Below are 13,258 nucleotides of genomic sequence, written 5' to 3'. Positions count from 1 at the left end.
TTTTGGCACGGTGGCCTTTTGTGCTCATCCACAGGCCATCGCATGTCTCGAAATGAATGCCTTCTGCTGCTAATTAATGCCCTCTGCTCTTAATTTATGCCCTCTGCTCTTTAATTAATGCTCTGCTCGCTCCTGAGTGGCACTCTCTCCTGCGCGTTCCACTCGACCATTCACACCAAATAATTAAATTGTAAATTTGATGTGTGCTTTGGCTGTTGGCTCTTGCGAATAACTGAGCTTCAATTTTTTTTTGCGTGAACAGTTGTGCAGGTAAATGAGAAGCATCGCCTTCCTTCGTGGTTCAATGAGATGTCGTGATTTGGGGATCACGATTCAATTTCAAGAATCGATTAGTTTTTTTTATGATGGGGGGGGGGGAGAAATGTAGCCGCTTCTAGTGTTTGCAGACGTCACGTGAACCCGTTGTATACAGTTTGTAGTACCGTAACAATTTACGCGCGTTGTCATTTAACTGTTTCCCACGCTTAGTGTCGGTCTTTGGGGGTTGTTTGACCGTACTTGGGTGCCACCGTGATTATGTTAACTACCTCACCTGGTATACAGGAGGTCGTGGGTTCGATCTTGTTTGAGCTCCACTGTGATCCATCCGAGGCCCCTCGCAGAGAAACCTATTAAACATTTTAAAATTCGTATTTCATTTTATTCTCTCCTCACCCCTCCGCCGCCAGCCACCTTCTGTAACATTATTATTAATATTTTTTTCTCTCCCGCCCCCCTCCCCCGATTTCACAAGCACAACAAAGAATTTCTGTATTTTGTTTGCCCCTGAAGGCCCTGGGCTATTCGAACATGTGCAGTTTTCTCAGCTGTGCCACATGTGTTTCACGCAGAGGGCCCTTTATTTTAATTTTTTCTCCCAGAGTGGAGAAAAACCGGCCTCTCCCAAGCATTTCTCCATTTTATTGGGAGGGGTAGCCTTGAACATTTGAAATAATAAAACAAGCAAACAGTCTCTTCGTGGAAAAGCCGTAGCGTCATACTTGCCAACTGTCGGATGCGAGATCGGTATTTGCTGCTCTCATTACGTCATTGATTTTCGAAACGTAGCCGTGTCTTATTTGTGGTGAGGTTTAGCAGAAAATGTTTGCTAAAGAGAAGACGCGTTTAGCAGTTTTAGTCTAGATTTGTTTCAGGCTTCTCTTTTTGGTGTGTCTATATAACGTATTTAGTGTCTTTTATCCTTTACCCAGTTTTCTTACTAAGTAATGCCAGCCAGGCTCTGCTAAGATCTCACGCGCAATTATCATCCCCTTTTAAAACTGTATATCAAATAAATTAATCATTACAGTAATAACCTCCAGGTCTCCGCTACCCCAAAAAAATAGAAAAACAATCTCGGTGCGCCATCGCCTAGTTAAATAAAGGACATTCGTCAATTATTCATAATGTAATTATAACACATCTTGTCTCGCTATAGCTTTATTCATTTTTGGAAAAGACTGTTACCATTTTTAGTGTATTGGCACGTGGTTTTTTTAAAAAACAACCGCAGCCAAAACGGACTTCAAATGTGTGTGTATTTTTGAGTCGACCAGAAATGCAATCCTGCTTAGCCTTCTCGTCCTGTTTCTACGGGAGGCTCGTGGAGGAAACAGAATTTTCCTCGACGCCTCTCGTCCTGGCTCTCGGTGGCTCATGCCGCAAATAAGCCGCATGTCCCACGTGTCACGACCACGGTGCCGAGGTGTTAACTACCTCGCCTGGTATGCAGGAGGTCGTGGGTTCGATCCCGACCCTGACGCCTGCTGTATATTTTGAGTTTGCATGTTCTCCCCGTGGTCTTGTGGGCCTCTGGTTTTTCCCTCCACGTGTAGAAACATGCGTTTAGAGTATTTGGCTACGATACATTTCCACGTGATATATGCCACTTCGTTGAGCTATCATTTGTGGCCAAGTCACTTCTGAAAAAGAGCTCGAAAGCTCGATGGCCCCTACCTGGCAACACCTCCAGCGCTTTGCTGTTCGGCGCTCAGCCAAACGTAAAAAAAGCGGAGCGTCTTATGTCAACACGAGTGTCGCGTACGGGCACCTTTTATCCGCAATCGTGCGGCTCGCTCGTGCCGCCCCGCTCAGGGCTTACTCATCTACTGTCCCATTTTTGTTTTAAACGCGAGACCAGATTCTTGGTGAGGCCACGCGAGGCTCTTGCTTTGCTCCGCCGCCCTCGAAACACGGCGGCGCCGGGTAGCGGGCGTACGGTGCGGCGAAAGGTCCTTTGCGAGATGCTCCGCAAAAGCTCACTTCATTTCTGCTCTGGCCGCATCAACGTTTTCCCAGCGGCAGCAATGGATGGTGGGGACACTGGTGGGTGGGGGAACTTTTTTCTTACCGAGTGCCGCTTTTCAAATGAAATGTTCATGCGGCTTTACGTTAGTTGACGCCAAACCTTGGTCACGCGAGGACCCTACGCGTTGGCTCTGCGCTCGGAGCTAACTTGAAAGATCGGTCAATGAACGTGCACAGAGTTGCCAGGTCAAAAACATTCTCTTCGAGCACCCTGTTCAACGTGGCTAAGATGCGTGCACAGGCGGATTAATATCGTTTTGGGGCTATTTCAGAGCCATTTGGCCTCGTGGGGCCGTGTTTAGTTGAAGTCACGAACTGTAGCTTGCCCGTGGCTCCGTATGTCTGGTCGAGAACGTCCATCTACCACCATAACCGTCGCTACCGCGACGTTTTTGCATTTTGCGTGATCCTGTTTTAAAAAACCGTATTTATTCGACAGCTCTTTAAAAGCACTGTCGATTGCATGTTTAAAAACGGCATGATTTTTTAATTTGCCTTGGTTTACTTTTGAAGGTTTGAGTTTAATAATGCATGCGTTTTTATGACCTATATTTTTACGGAAGGGAATTTTTTTTAAATGTTAGTGGCATACGCTGCCTGTATGTATTTGTCACTTTCCATGATAGAGTGAGACGGCTTGGCACAATTTTTTCGCCCTCGTGAAATTTGCCAATAATTCATTATCCCCCCCCCCGCCAGCGATTCGATGAACCGTCACGATTCAGGATCGCACTTTGATTTAAAAATCAAGTCTGGTGGGGTTTTTATCTTCTTCGGAAAACGTGTTATTGGTATTCGGTTGTGCTATCTGCACTGTGGTGCCATGAGATAAGAGTTGTCCATTCGGGACCGGTCACAGGGTAGTGTTCTGTTTGTCAAACAACTGCAGAAGAGATTTTTCTGCTGGACTTAATCATTCAAGTGGCCTTGTTATCCTTTACACAGCGGTGCGGGGGGGGGGACACTTTCCCACAAGCTCTGCTATGACAAGAGTTCATCACGTGACTGTGGATTCCTTAATGTCTTTTTTTTATATATCAAAGCTGATATTTTACCAAATCAAGTGCACAACTAAATGTTGTTTTTCGCGGTCATTGCTGACCGGGATAAGACCAATCGGCGCGTTGCACTTGAACTATAAACTCTCAGTTTTTTTTTTTCACCACAGTGGCGAATGAAGCGATCTCCAGTGGCTTATATGGGTCTTGAGAACCCATTACGTGGAACGCCTTCCGAATCTTTTCTGCCGTGGCGCAACGTATAGTGAGCTTCATACATCGACATTGTTCGATGATCCCGCGCGTCATTATACTCCTTCGTGAAAGCGCGCGCAACAAGTGCGGTCACATCTTCACCAGGCTCTGGCTTATGTCACCAGACACACTCCCATCCTCCTCGTTAGACACCCGTAGGTTCAAGACGATAACATTGTGCCCATAGCATGCAAACTCGGGGGGTTTGGGGGGGGTTATATACAGAGCGGGTCAAAGGGGGGGGGGGGGGCCCTATTCAGTCACCAAATGTGGGCTTAGGTGGCCCGCCGTTGTCATTATTAGCGCCACATTTACTGGGCCATCCCAATAAACATTTATGTTTCTCGTGGCCGCTTCCTCGAGCAGCAGCGCGGTTTTATAGCCGCACCGACACCACGGGGCCTCCCCTGGACTCTAGTAAATGGTCTCCTTGGAAGGGCTGGGCCAAGCCCGCCAGCCAGCCGCAACATCGGAATGTGTCTGGTTGATGAGGTGTCTCCTGTTGCTCTCAAGGCATCGGCCGCCGTCCGTCCCCCTGATTGTTCAACGCCTGGCCGGCCGTGGCAGGAAGTGCCTTGGGGGTTGGGGAGGGGACTGAGAAAGTAAGTAAAAAAAATGGGATAGAAGATTATTCCACGAGGCTTTTTTAAAAGTGTTTCATACACTGCAGTTTGCTTTCAACGTGTCACTCTTCTTGCTGCAGCAGTACGCTTTGCGATAAAAAATGTGGGAGAAGGCTTTAGGTAAACAGCAACACATTGATATATTTCACGCTTCCCCTTGGCTTAGTCTAAGAATTCATCGTTGCATATCTTAGTTTGGCAGCTAGATTGCCCATTACGTTGATGAAGGTTGACACCACTTCAGTGCAGTTCCAATGTGTGTGTTTTTATGTATTGTTTTTCTGTTGTTCCTATGTAATGTTCATATTTTCTAAATCTACTGCTGGATGAATTCCTCTGGCACGTCTTGTCGGTGTTGTGGGTTGCTTGACCATACTTCACCACGCTGGTCAGTTGCCGTGTTTGGTGAAGTCAGGATGGGGAGACTCGGACCAATTCAGATATCACTCGTTTCTGATGTTAGCCGGGTTCGGGAATCGAACCTAGGTCTCGGGGTTCATAGCGAAGTGTGTTAATAACCATCGCACCGCCACTCCACCCTTTGCTTCTATGCACAGTGCGGTAGTTGAATATTGACGGTGATAACCGTATACAGTAATACGTTGTGAACACGTTCCTTTTAAAGAATGTTATTCACGTGAATTCAACGAAGAAGTTGGCTCAGCTAGGGCCAAATCCTGGAACGTGCCCACAGGCGCAGAAAAATCATAAGAAATCATGTATTATGAGCAGACAATTAAAACTTTAGGGTGGCTTTGGCATGGTGGTATTGGAAAGAAAGCACACGCTGTATAGAAAGAAAAACGCAATGACCCCTGGCTCATTTGCTCTTAGCCCCCAAACCACAATCATAATAATAACGTGTAGCATTTGCAGTTTTGTAAAAAGCATGTCGAATTTGTAAGGATCGCGTAGAGTCTCTTTGTGTGCTATTTAGTACAAATTGTCGAAAAATATAACCAGAGTTATTCTTTCGGACCGGTTTGCTCCTTCCAAGGGCACGTTCTGGAGATTGTTGGTGACGCCACTCACAGCAGAAGGCGATTTGTGCGTGTCCCTGTGAAATGATTCTGAATTTTTTTTGAATTGCAATGTTAGTCATGGTAGTTTGTTCTTTTCGTACCTTTCTATGTCAGGTTGAGCAATTCCTTCCTGTTGTAAGGTGTGCCGGTGTGTGTGTCATTCCCACTAAACATTGTTGTTCAATGAGATTATTTCACCGAATAGGTAACCCCCCCTCGTTTTGTTGAAGTCCCCCATTGTTTGGAATTTTTCCACCCCCGATCATCTCCTCTCCCCACGTCCTTCCCCCGATTCAAGTCCAGACTCAAGACATTTGTCTTCTCTGCTTTTGGCTGACTGTCTTGTTTTCCTCTGTAATGAAGCATCGTTAATCTAACCTTCACCAAACTGGAATCTCAAGTTTCGCTCTGCCCTGCAGTATCATCATGCCCGGCTTCCCCTCCCTTCCGTAAAAAACAAACTATTTTCTGTTCTTCGTTTATCTCTGGGCACATTCTTCGTTTTGTACAGCTTCCTTGAGATGCGGTCACATGTAAACGTGATAAGCTGCTTTATTGAGCTGTCATTTATGGCCAGATCGTTTCTGAAAAAGAAGCTAGTAGCTCGGGACGATTTAGCTGGTTAAATAAAAACATTTTTGGTGATTTGCATACATCTTTCCTAAACTTTGTACTCCTATCGAGTTTTTGTATTGTTTCTTGTTGTACCGTTCTGACCCCGTGCCCCGATTGGTGAAAAATATATTTTATAGCTCATCGCATTCCTTCAGTATATATAAATATTCTGATTCTGATACGCTTACAAAAATAATTATTTAAAATTATTATTGCCCTTTTGTGAGTCCGCTCCTGGATAAAGGCCCTCCCCCGTGTCGCTCACGGGAGTCGCTTGACCGCACCACAACGACGCTGCTCAGGGATACGGCTCCTGTGGCCAGGAATCGAACTCGTGTGTAGCCAGCTGGTTTGCGGCAGAGTTGCGCTGACCGCCGCTACGCTCCCGTGTCAAGCGTCTTGTTTCACAAATATACGCGGTGATCCGTGAATGGATACCCCCCCCCACGCCCATGTCTCACCACCCTCTTTCGGATGGATAAATGTTATTACGAGTGATGGCTCTAATAAGTGTATTGTGATTTGTGGAAGACATTGCAGAGGCTAGTGCATGATTGCAGAGGGGTATCTACAAATGGATCATAGCTCCGAAGCATTGGCTGGGGGTTGGAGCTGAAAGCTCTTCCCCTCTTCTAACTTCTCGCAGTCGAGGCGTTCGATATAAAAAAAATGTTTGCGGGAGTTGGAGGAGGCTGGGATAACGCAAATTTGTGCAATTAACTGATGTCCGTCGCGGCCTTTCCTCGTATATATGGGGGGGGGGTGTGGAAACTGAACAGAATGCATGATAGACAAAATCAGATCTTATCGGTACTGTTTACCTTTTCACATTTTGTTTAAAGTTTGTTGTAATATTTACTGTCGTCGTTGTCATCCCACCACTGACCCCCCCCATCCCTGAACTTTTGTTTGCTGCCACCATCACACCAAGGTCACACTACGGGTCTGACGGACCGCCCGGTACTGTCACACGTCATCCCCACTGATCGCTCGTGGAGTAATGTCGCTCACCCTCGGTTTTGTGTCCCCCGACCTTTCCCTCCTTCGTCCACCCCGCTTGTCCCCTCCTTGCTCGCTCTCTCTCCCTTCCTCTCCGCCGCCGCCGCTCGTGATTGCTGCGGTGACGATGGCGACAGGACCGCAAGCTGACCAAGGCGGAGCGGCAGCGCTTCAAGGAGGAGGCCGAGATGCTCAAGGGCCTCCAGCACCCCAACATCGTGCGCTTCTACGACTCGTGGGAGGCGACCGTCAAGGGCAGGAAGTACATCGTGCTCGTCACGGAGCTCATGACGTCCGGCACCCTCAAGACGTGAGTCGCGAACCCAGGCCCGCAGGCCCAACAAGCCCGCCAGCGACGTTAGCCGTCGGCTGTGCAGGCGGTGCAATCGCACCGAGGCCCCCCTACGGGCGGGAGGGGGCACAGGTGGCAAGCCATGAAGAAGAGGGAGGAGAATTGAACTCGTGGGCTCATTTTTATTCTTTGCACCGATGCCCATGCTCTACCCACACTGCCGCTGGTTAGGAGATGGTTTGTGCTGGAAACTGGTTGGCTAGGTGGTTCGATCTAGAGTTAGGTGCTGCGCTTGCTAGTGGCCGACAGGCAAGTGCGTTACAGAGTAGGGCTACTAATAGTGGCTGGTCGCTAAATGTCAGGGGTAGGCCGAATGCTCAAAGATAGGTGCGTGCATTATGGGTAGGACTAGTACCAGTAGCTGGTTGGCTGGTTACTTGGCATTGGAGGCAGTGCCTAGTGTTTAAGAGTGCAGGTGGCGCGATGGCAGATGGGGTGCGGGGGAGGGCAGAAATTTGACTGGGGCCTACCAACATTTCATTGTTTGCACGAGGGATCCATGCCAACCATGCTGCTGCTGCGGGCACTGCCTGGCCCTCTGCTTTACGCCCAATCAAATACAGAGATCCTCTCTCTTTGTAGCCTCACGGACTTTCGTGGTAAATCTTTAGTCGGCGAGTGCCCCGTTGAGACCATTGCTTTTGCCGGCGTTGCGTCAGTCTAACCAATGCTGATGTTTTTACACCACCGCATTCAGGTGGTTATTTAAGGCTGAGTCAACCAAGGGGGGGGTGGGCTGGGGGGGGCGCCTTGAACAGGTTCAGATACCACATTCCGCTGACCCTGGTGCGGGCGTGCGGTGTGGTAATCGCACACGTTTGGCAATTGCACCGTAGTTTAGTGACCACCGCCATCGCTGCCCCCCCCCGCCCCCCCCAACGCTCGCACGCATGCACGTGGTTGAAGGCGTGTGTGCGCGCATGCGCAGCTATTTTTTTTTCACGCTCGCCTGCGACAGAAACACGCTGTCGGGACGAAAAAAAATGGCAAGAAAAGTACTCTTGCGCAAGGGGCTAATTCATTTCGTTGAAATGTACGCTCGCCAGGAACTTTGCGTTCTCTCGCTCTTTATTTATTTATTTTACCATCAGGAATGACCCACTGAGCTGTTTGGCTCGTGTTGAGAAGCGACGTGGCTGTCGCCAATGATAGCTCAACGAAGTGGCTTATCACGTGGAAACTTATAGCAGGTAAATTGCTCCGCGTGATGTTGATTATAAATCTCGCGGGAAAAACCGAAGGACCCGGAGGAAAATCCACGCCACCACGGGGTGGAGAGAGAGAGACACGCAAACTCTAAATATATAGGCGTCGGAGTCACGATCGAACCCATGACCTCTTGTATACCAGGCGAGATAGTTAACATCTCGCCACCGTGGCGCTCTGGAAATCGTGGCATCACGTTGAGCGTCGTGCGGAATGTGCTTCTGCGTACTTTATGCGTACTTTTGCACGCGGCATTCGAAGCTTTGGTGTGCTCGAACAATTGTGCTTGCACGTATGAAGTGACCCGCGATTTGCAATAGCAGTCTCAACAGTGTGATTTGTGGTATTTTACACTGCCCGTGCCATGTGAAGAATGTATCCAGGAGTGGCAGTTGTTGTATTCGGGGTAAAGGTGCAGCCCTGCAATCGCTTGCTTATTCCACTGCTGGGAGAAAGGCCACTGCTACTAAAAAGGAGCTCACGGGATCCCCTCCCAGAGGGTATTGGGCCTGCTCTTCCGCGCTGGCCAGACGTCTTGTTTGTCGAATTGAAACAAGCGATGCTTTTGGTGGACTTGTAGCAATATGCCAGTATCACGACATTGTGACCATTCCGAAGCGTATATGGATGCGTAAGCACTGCACGGAGAGACGTTGAAACAATATCTGAATATTCCACTGGACATTGTATTTGAAGTGAAATTTTGTTTTTAGTTTAAAAAGAAAATGTTAAGTTTCCACTCGGGGGGGGGGGGGGAGGGGGAAGAAAACAAACGTAAGAAATTTCAGTACTTTGTGTCATTGGCTGGCACAGAATTGACAATCGTATTGAAGTTTATTCAACTGCAAAAGCAATGGGGATTTTTCCCGACTGGAATGGTATACCTGTACCAATTTGGCCGTATCTCCATAATAATCCGAATCGGAAAATGTATTTATACTGGAGGAATCTGATGAGGTATAAAGTTATTTTTCACGGATGTCCATTAGGGGTGGGTAAGAATGAGAAGCTAAAATGAATGTATCTGTGTCCAGAGAACTCCTAGGCTGCTCCACCAATTTAGACGAATTTCAAAAATGCAGTCCTTTGAAAGCTTATTAATATGCAATTCATGCAGACGAGGTTGAAACTTTATATTTTCACTTCACGTTACCCAGTTATTTGGCTCACTGATCCACTCTACCATTTACAATAACCCGGGGTGTAATTTGGCCCCGATTCAAAATTGTACAACAGATAGCCGGGTTCCTCGTGGAACACGTGCATTGGTTGCCCAATGGGGTGTGTTGCCTGTGCCACAGCAAACACAGTGGCATGTGACCACGTGCGCAGAACGGACCGACCGCCAGAGCTGTACAAAATAATTCTAGTGCAAAAGTCTTAAGGCGTGTAGGGAAACCAATTCGGTGGGCAGTTAATTTAAAAGTGAAACATGCCCTGCGGGTGAACCCGGGCTGTTGTTGCATTGTACAACAGGGGTGGCTGGGCACAATTCAGAAACAATATATATAGAATATATAGTACAGAATATATACTTAAACTGCAGGAGGAATCCGATGATCTATGGAAGCTCTTTTTTCACAGATGTCCAATCGGTGTGGGTCTGAAAGTTAACAACTACAGGCAATACAAAAACACGATGGGAGAGGTTAGCAAATCACAACATTTATTTTATTTTACCACGTCAAGCCCACCGAGCTATCTCCTTTTCAGAAGCGACCTTGCCACAAATGATAGCTCGACGGGAGGCATTTCTATTTCACTGGTTATTTGAACGTTTTGTGGTTATTGTCACGGTTTGACATTGACAGAGTTCGGTAGACGTGCAGGAAAAGCCATTCCAAGTAACGATTTGGATTTTTCCCACTCTTGGGTACTCCCCCCCCCCACTCATCAGGGTTTACGGCCGTGCAATGGTTGGCACACTGGACTTGCAATCCAAAGGTCGCCAGTTCAATTCAGTCGCCCGACGGTGGCGGTTAAAACAATGGCGGTTAAAACAATGGCGAGAGTTTCTGTAATCCTGGGTACGTATTGTCGCACCCGCAGTTGGTGTGGGGCGGAAAAGTGTGGCACCCCCCTCCCCCCCCGTCACACCTTTCTGAGACGTTCGACCAACATGGAAGAAGTCGGCTCGCTTGAGCTTCCCCTTATGGAAGCCAGCTCTGCCAGCAATCGCACAAACGTTCACGGCGTTTCCCGTCTTTCCGTAACAGTTTGTTGGATGCTGGCTGGCTGGCTGTGGCTGTATTCACATTTCGACATCTGTTAGGGGGGGGGGGGTGGAGGGGGCACATTGCTAACCCCGACCTCGCGCCCCCAAGTCTACGACCCGGAGCCCGTCGGTTGAGTTTTGGCGCTGCAAAGTGTTGAGCTGCGAACAACTGTTGATGTTTAAATACGGCTCGCGCGCCACCGTTGCCCTGAAGCAGGCATTCCGACACCGTGGGGACCCGTCCGTCGTTACTCCCATCAACCCTGTATAGTTGGAGTTTGCATGATCTTCCCGTGGTCGTGTGCATTTCTATCCGGGTCCTCCGGTTTTCCCCTCCACATTTAGAAAACGTCACGCGTTTTTTGAGTATTTGGCTGCTGTAAATTTCTGCATCGTAAGCCACTTCGTTGAGCTATCATCTGTGGCCAGGTCGCTTCTGAAAAAAAGTGGTGTAGCTCAAATAAAACATTGTCTAGTTTAGTTTGTTTCCGTGCACTTTACTTATTGATTCCTCCATCCCAGTATGAGACTGGCCCCTGTTAATCGGTTTTACTCTCTGGTGAATTGGCCGTAGGTTTTCTCGTAGTTCATCGCTTCTTAAATAATAAAATCATGCTAATTTAAGGCCCCTTAATTTAGCGCTCAGATGCTGGAGGGGGAAGGCGTTTTGACTGTTGGTCACGGGGTTTCGTTTGAGCATCTTTCACCGTGTTGTTCACAGCGGGTCGGCGAAGGGAATCGGTCTCAGTTTGCCGGGTTCACAGTGCAGTGCTCTAACCGCTGCACCACTGTTCCCAATACCCCCAACAACCCCCTCCCATCCACCCTCCAGAGTCTTCGAACGTCACAACATTGGTATTCTGGACACTGTAGAGAGCTGGAAAGTATGCATTTTTTTACATTTTCGTTTAAAGGGCGACTTGAGAGAGCTTTCTAAAGGGCAAATGCTCATGCTTTATGCAAGCAATTTTTAAATATTTTGTTTTTTATCTTGTGATGTTTGACCTACTTCATCAGCACACCAGTGAGAGCCAATTGAAATAATCTTTTTTCCAAAGAAGGTGAATAGGTGTTTGTAATCCAAGTGCTGGTTAAAAAAAAAGGACATTTATTTGTGTGGGTAATTATCAAGCAGGGGATTTGGGCAGTCAGACCAGTGCTGCAGTGTCGTGGGGTCTTCACACGTTCGCTCCGCAAGCGGGACCCGCGGGTGCCCGGGCCGTAATCCTTTCTACGTCATTATTATTGGGCAGCTGGCGCTAATTGATGTGACGGACTTTGCGAAAAATGACATGTTGTTGATCGCCGCGATATTTCTGGCGGTCGGTTAGACCACCCCACCGTCCGCCGATTTAACGTCGTCAATTTCCATTTGACCCCGTGTGGAATGACTGCTTTCTGGTACGAATGACTGGTTGCATGAATGTCACATTGTGGACACTGTTGAGCGTTGGAAAAGTCTTCTTGATCCTTTTGGTAAAGTCACGTGTTTTTTTAATTGTATTGAAAGGGTGGGCTTTATAGGGGGCTTCTTATAGGGCAAATGCTCAATTGGTCTATTGGTGCCTGTGACCAAATCTCGTCGCATCTTGGAGACTTAAGAAGGTCTGAGCCCTGTGATAGTTTAGAGTTTCACGTTCTTTTTTGTTTAACTGGGCGAGAACTCTTAAGAGGCCAGCATCAGTCCTGTTTACGAGAGGTGACCCAGAGCATTTGTCTGCAGGCAGGGGCAATGATTGCTGCTCTGTGCACAGTCTTGATTTCGTAATTTTTCCGTGTAAATTTCTGTGTTGTGTCATGAGAAAGAGGTGCCTCCTTAAGAATTCTCGCGGTCCCCGGAAGCAGATGAGGCAGAACTATTTTTGAGATCCATTCCAAGTGACCTCTGGTCAGCCAGCCATTCTTGTTTGCTGATAACGTTATCTTAATCTTTTGAAGCGGCTTTTTAAAAACCCTTCTAAGGGCTGCAATGTGGCGGTAGCATTTAGAATGACTGTCACTAAAACATGCGATTTTAATGGCACATGTTGTACGGTGCTGTAAACCAGCCACATGCCCTTCACTGTTGGATGTAGGTGTGGTACACGTTGGTACAGACTCACGTCCACGGTCAACAAAACAAGATACCGTAGGTCCGGCGTAAATCAATGCAGCTTTGATCGTTTCGTTAACGTATTTTCTAAAGCCGCCTGCATTGGCACAGGCTGTGCCATCGTTGTTGTCGTCATCGTCATCATCATTATCGTTGTAGTCATCAGCCATGATCTGTCCGCTGCTGACTGAAGGTCTTCCCAAGCCATCGCCAACTGTCACGGTCACAATCCGTCTGGCTCTCTCACACGAGCTAATTTGGTGGTGCCACATCAACTACCTTTTCTGGTATACAAGAGGTCGTGGGTTCCATCCCGACCCTGATGCGTCAATATTTGGAGTTTGCATGTTCTCCCGGTGGTGGCATAGATTTTTATCTGGGTCCCCTCTGGTCTTTCCCTCCATTTAGAAACATGTGTTTCGAGTATTTTGTTTGCTATGAATTTCCACGTGAAAAGCCACTTCGTTGAGCTATCATTTGTGGCCAGGCCACTTAAAGAAAAGAGCTATGAGGCCCATTGGGTCTTACCTGGTAAAATAAAAAATAAATCGTCGCCTCATTACTGCGCTGGACA

At 47.7% G+C, this 13,258-nt stretch overlaps 1 protein-coding gene across 13 annotated transcripts in view; it reads left to right on the top strand.

Moving 5' to 3' along the window:
* The window catches only part of LOC144729388 (uncharacterized), a 133,297-nt gene that overhangs the window by 20,712 nt on the left and 99,327 nt on the right, over window positions 1–13,258 (top strand). For all 13 annotated transcript variants that reach the window (XM_078609643.1, XM_078609642.1, XM_078609633.1 and 10 more), the window contains exon 3: window positions 6,957–7,129. In XM_078609643.1, coding sequence (XP_078465769.1) covers window positions 6,957–7,129 — 173 coding nt within the window. The remainder of the gene's footprint in view (window positions 1–6,956; window positions 7,130–13,258) is intronic.

This window comes from Lampetra planeri, chromosome 32 (assembly GCF_965212315.1).
Source record: "Lampetra planeri chromosome 32, kcLamPlan1.2.h2, whole genome shotgun sequence".
Taxonomy (NCBI): Eukaryota; Metazoa; Chordata; class Hyperoartia; order Petromyzontiformes; family Petromyzontidae; genus Lampetra; species Lampetra planeri.
The sequence above is the reverse complement of the archived record's forward strand: the minus strand, read 5'-3'. Positions and strand labels throughout refer to the sequence as shown.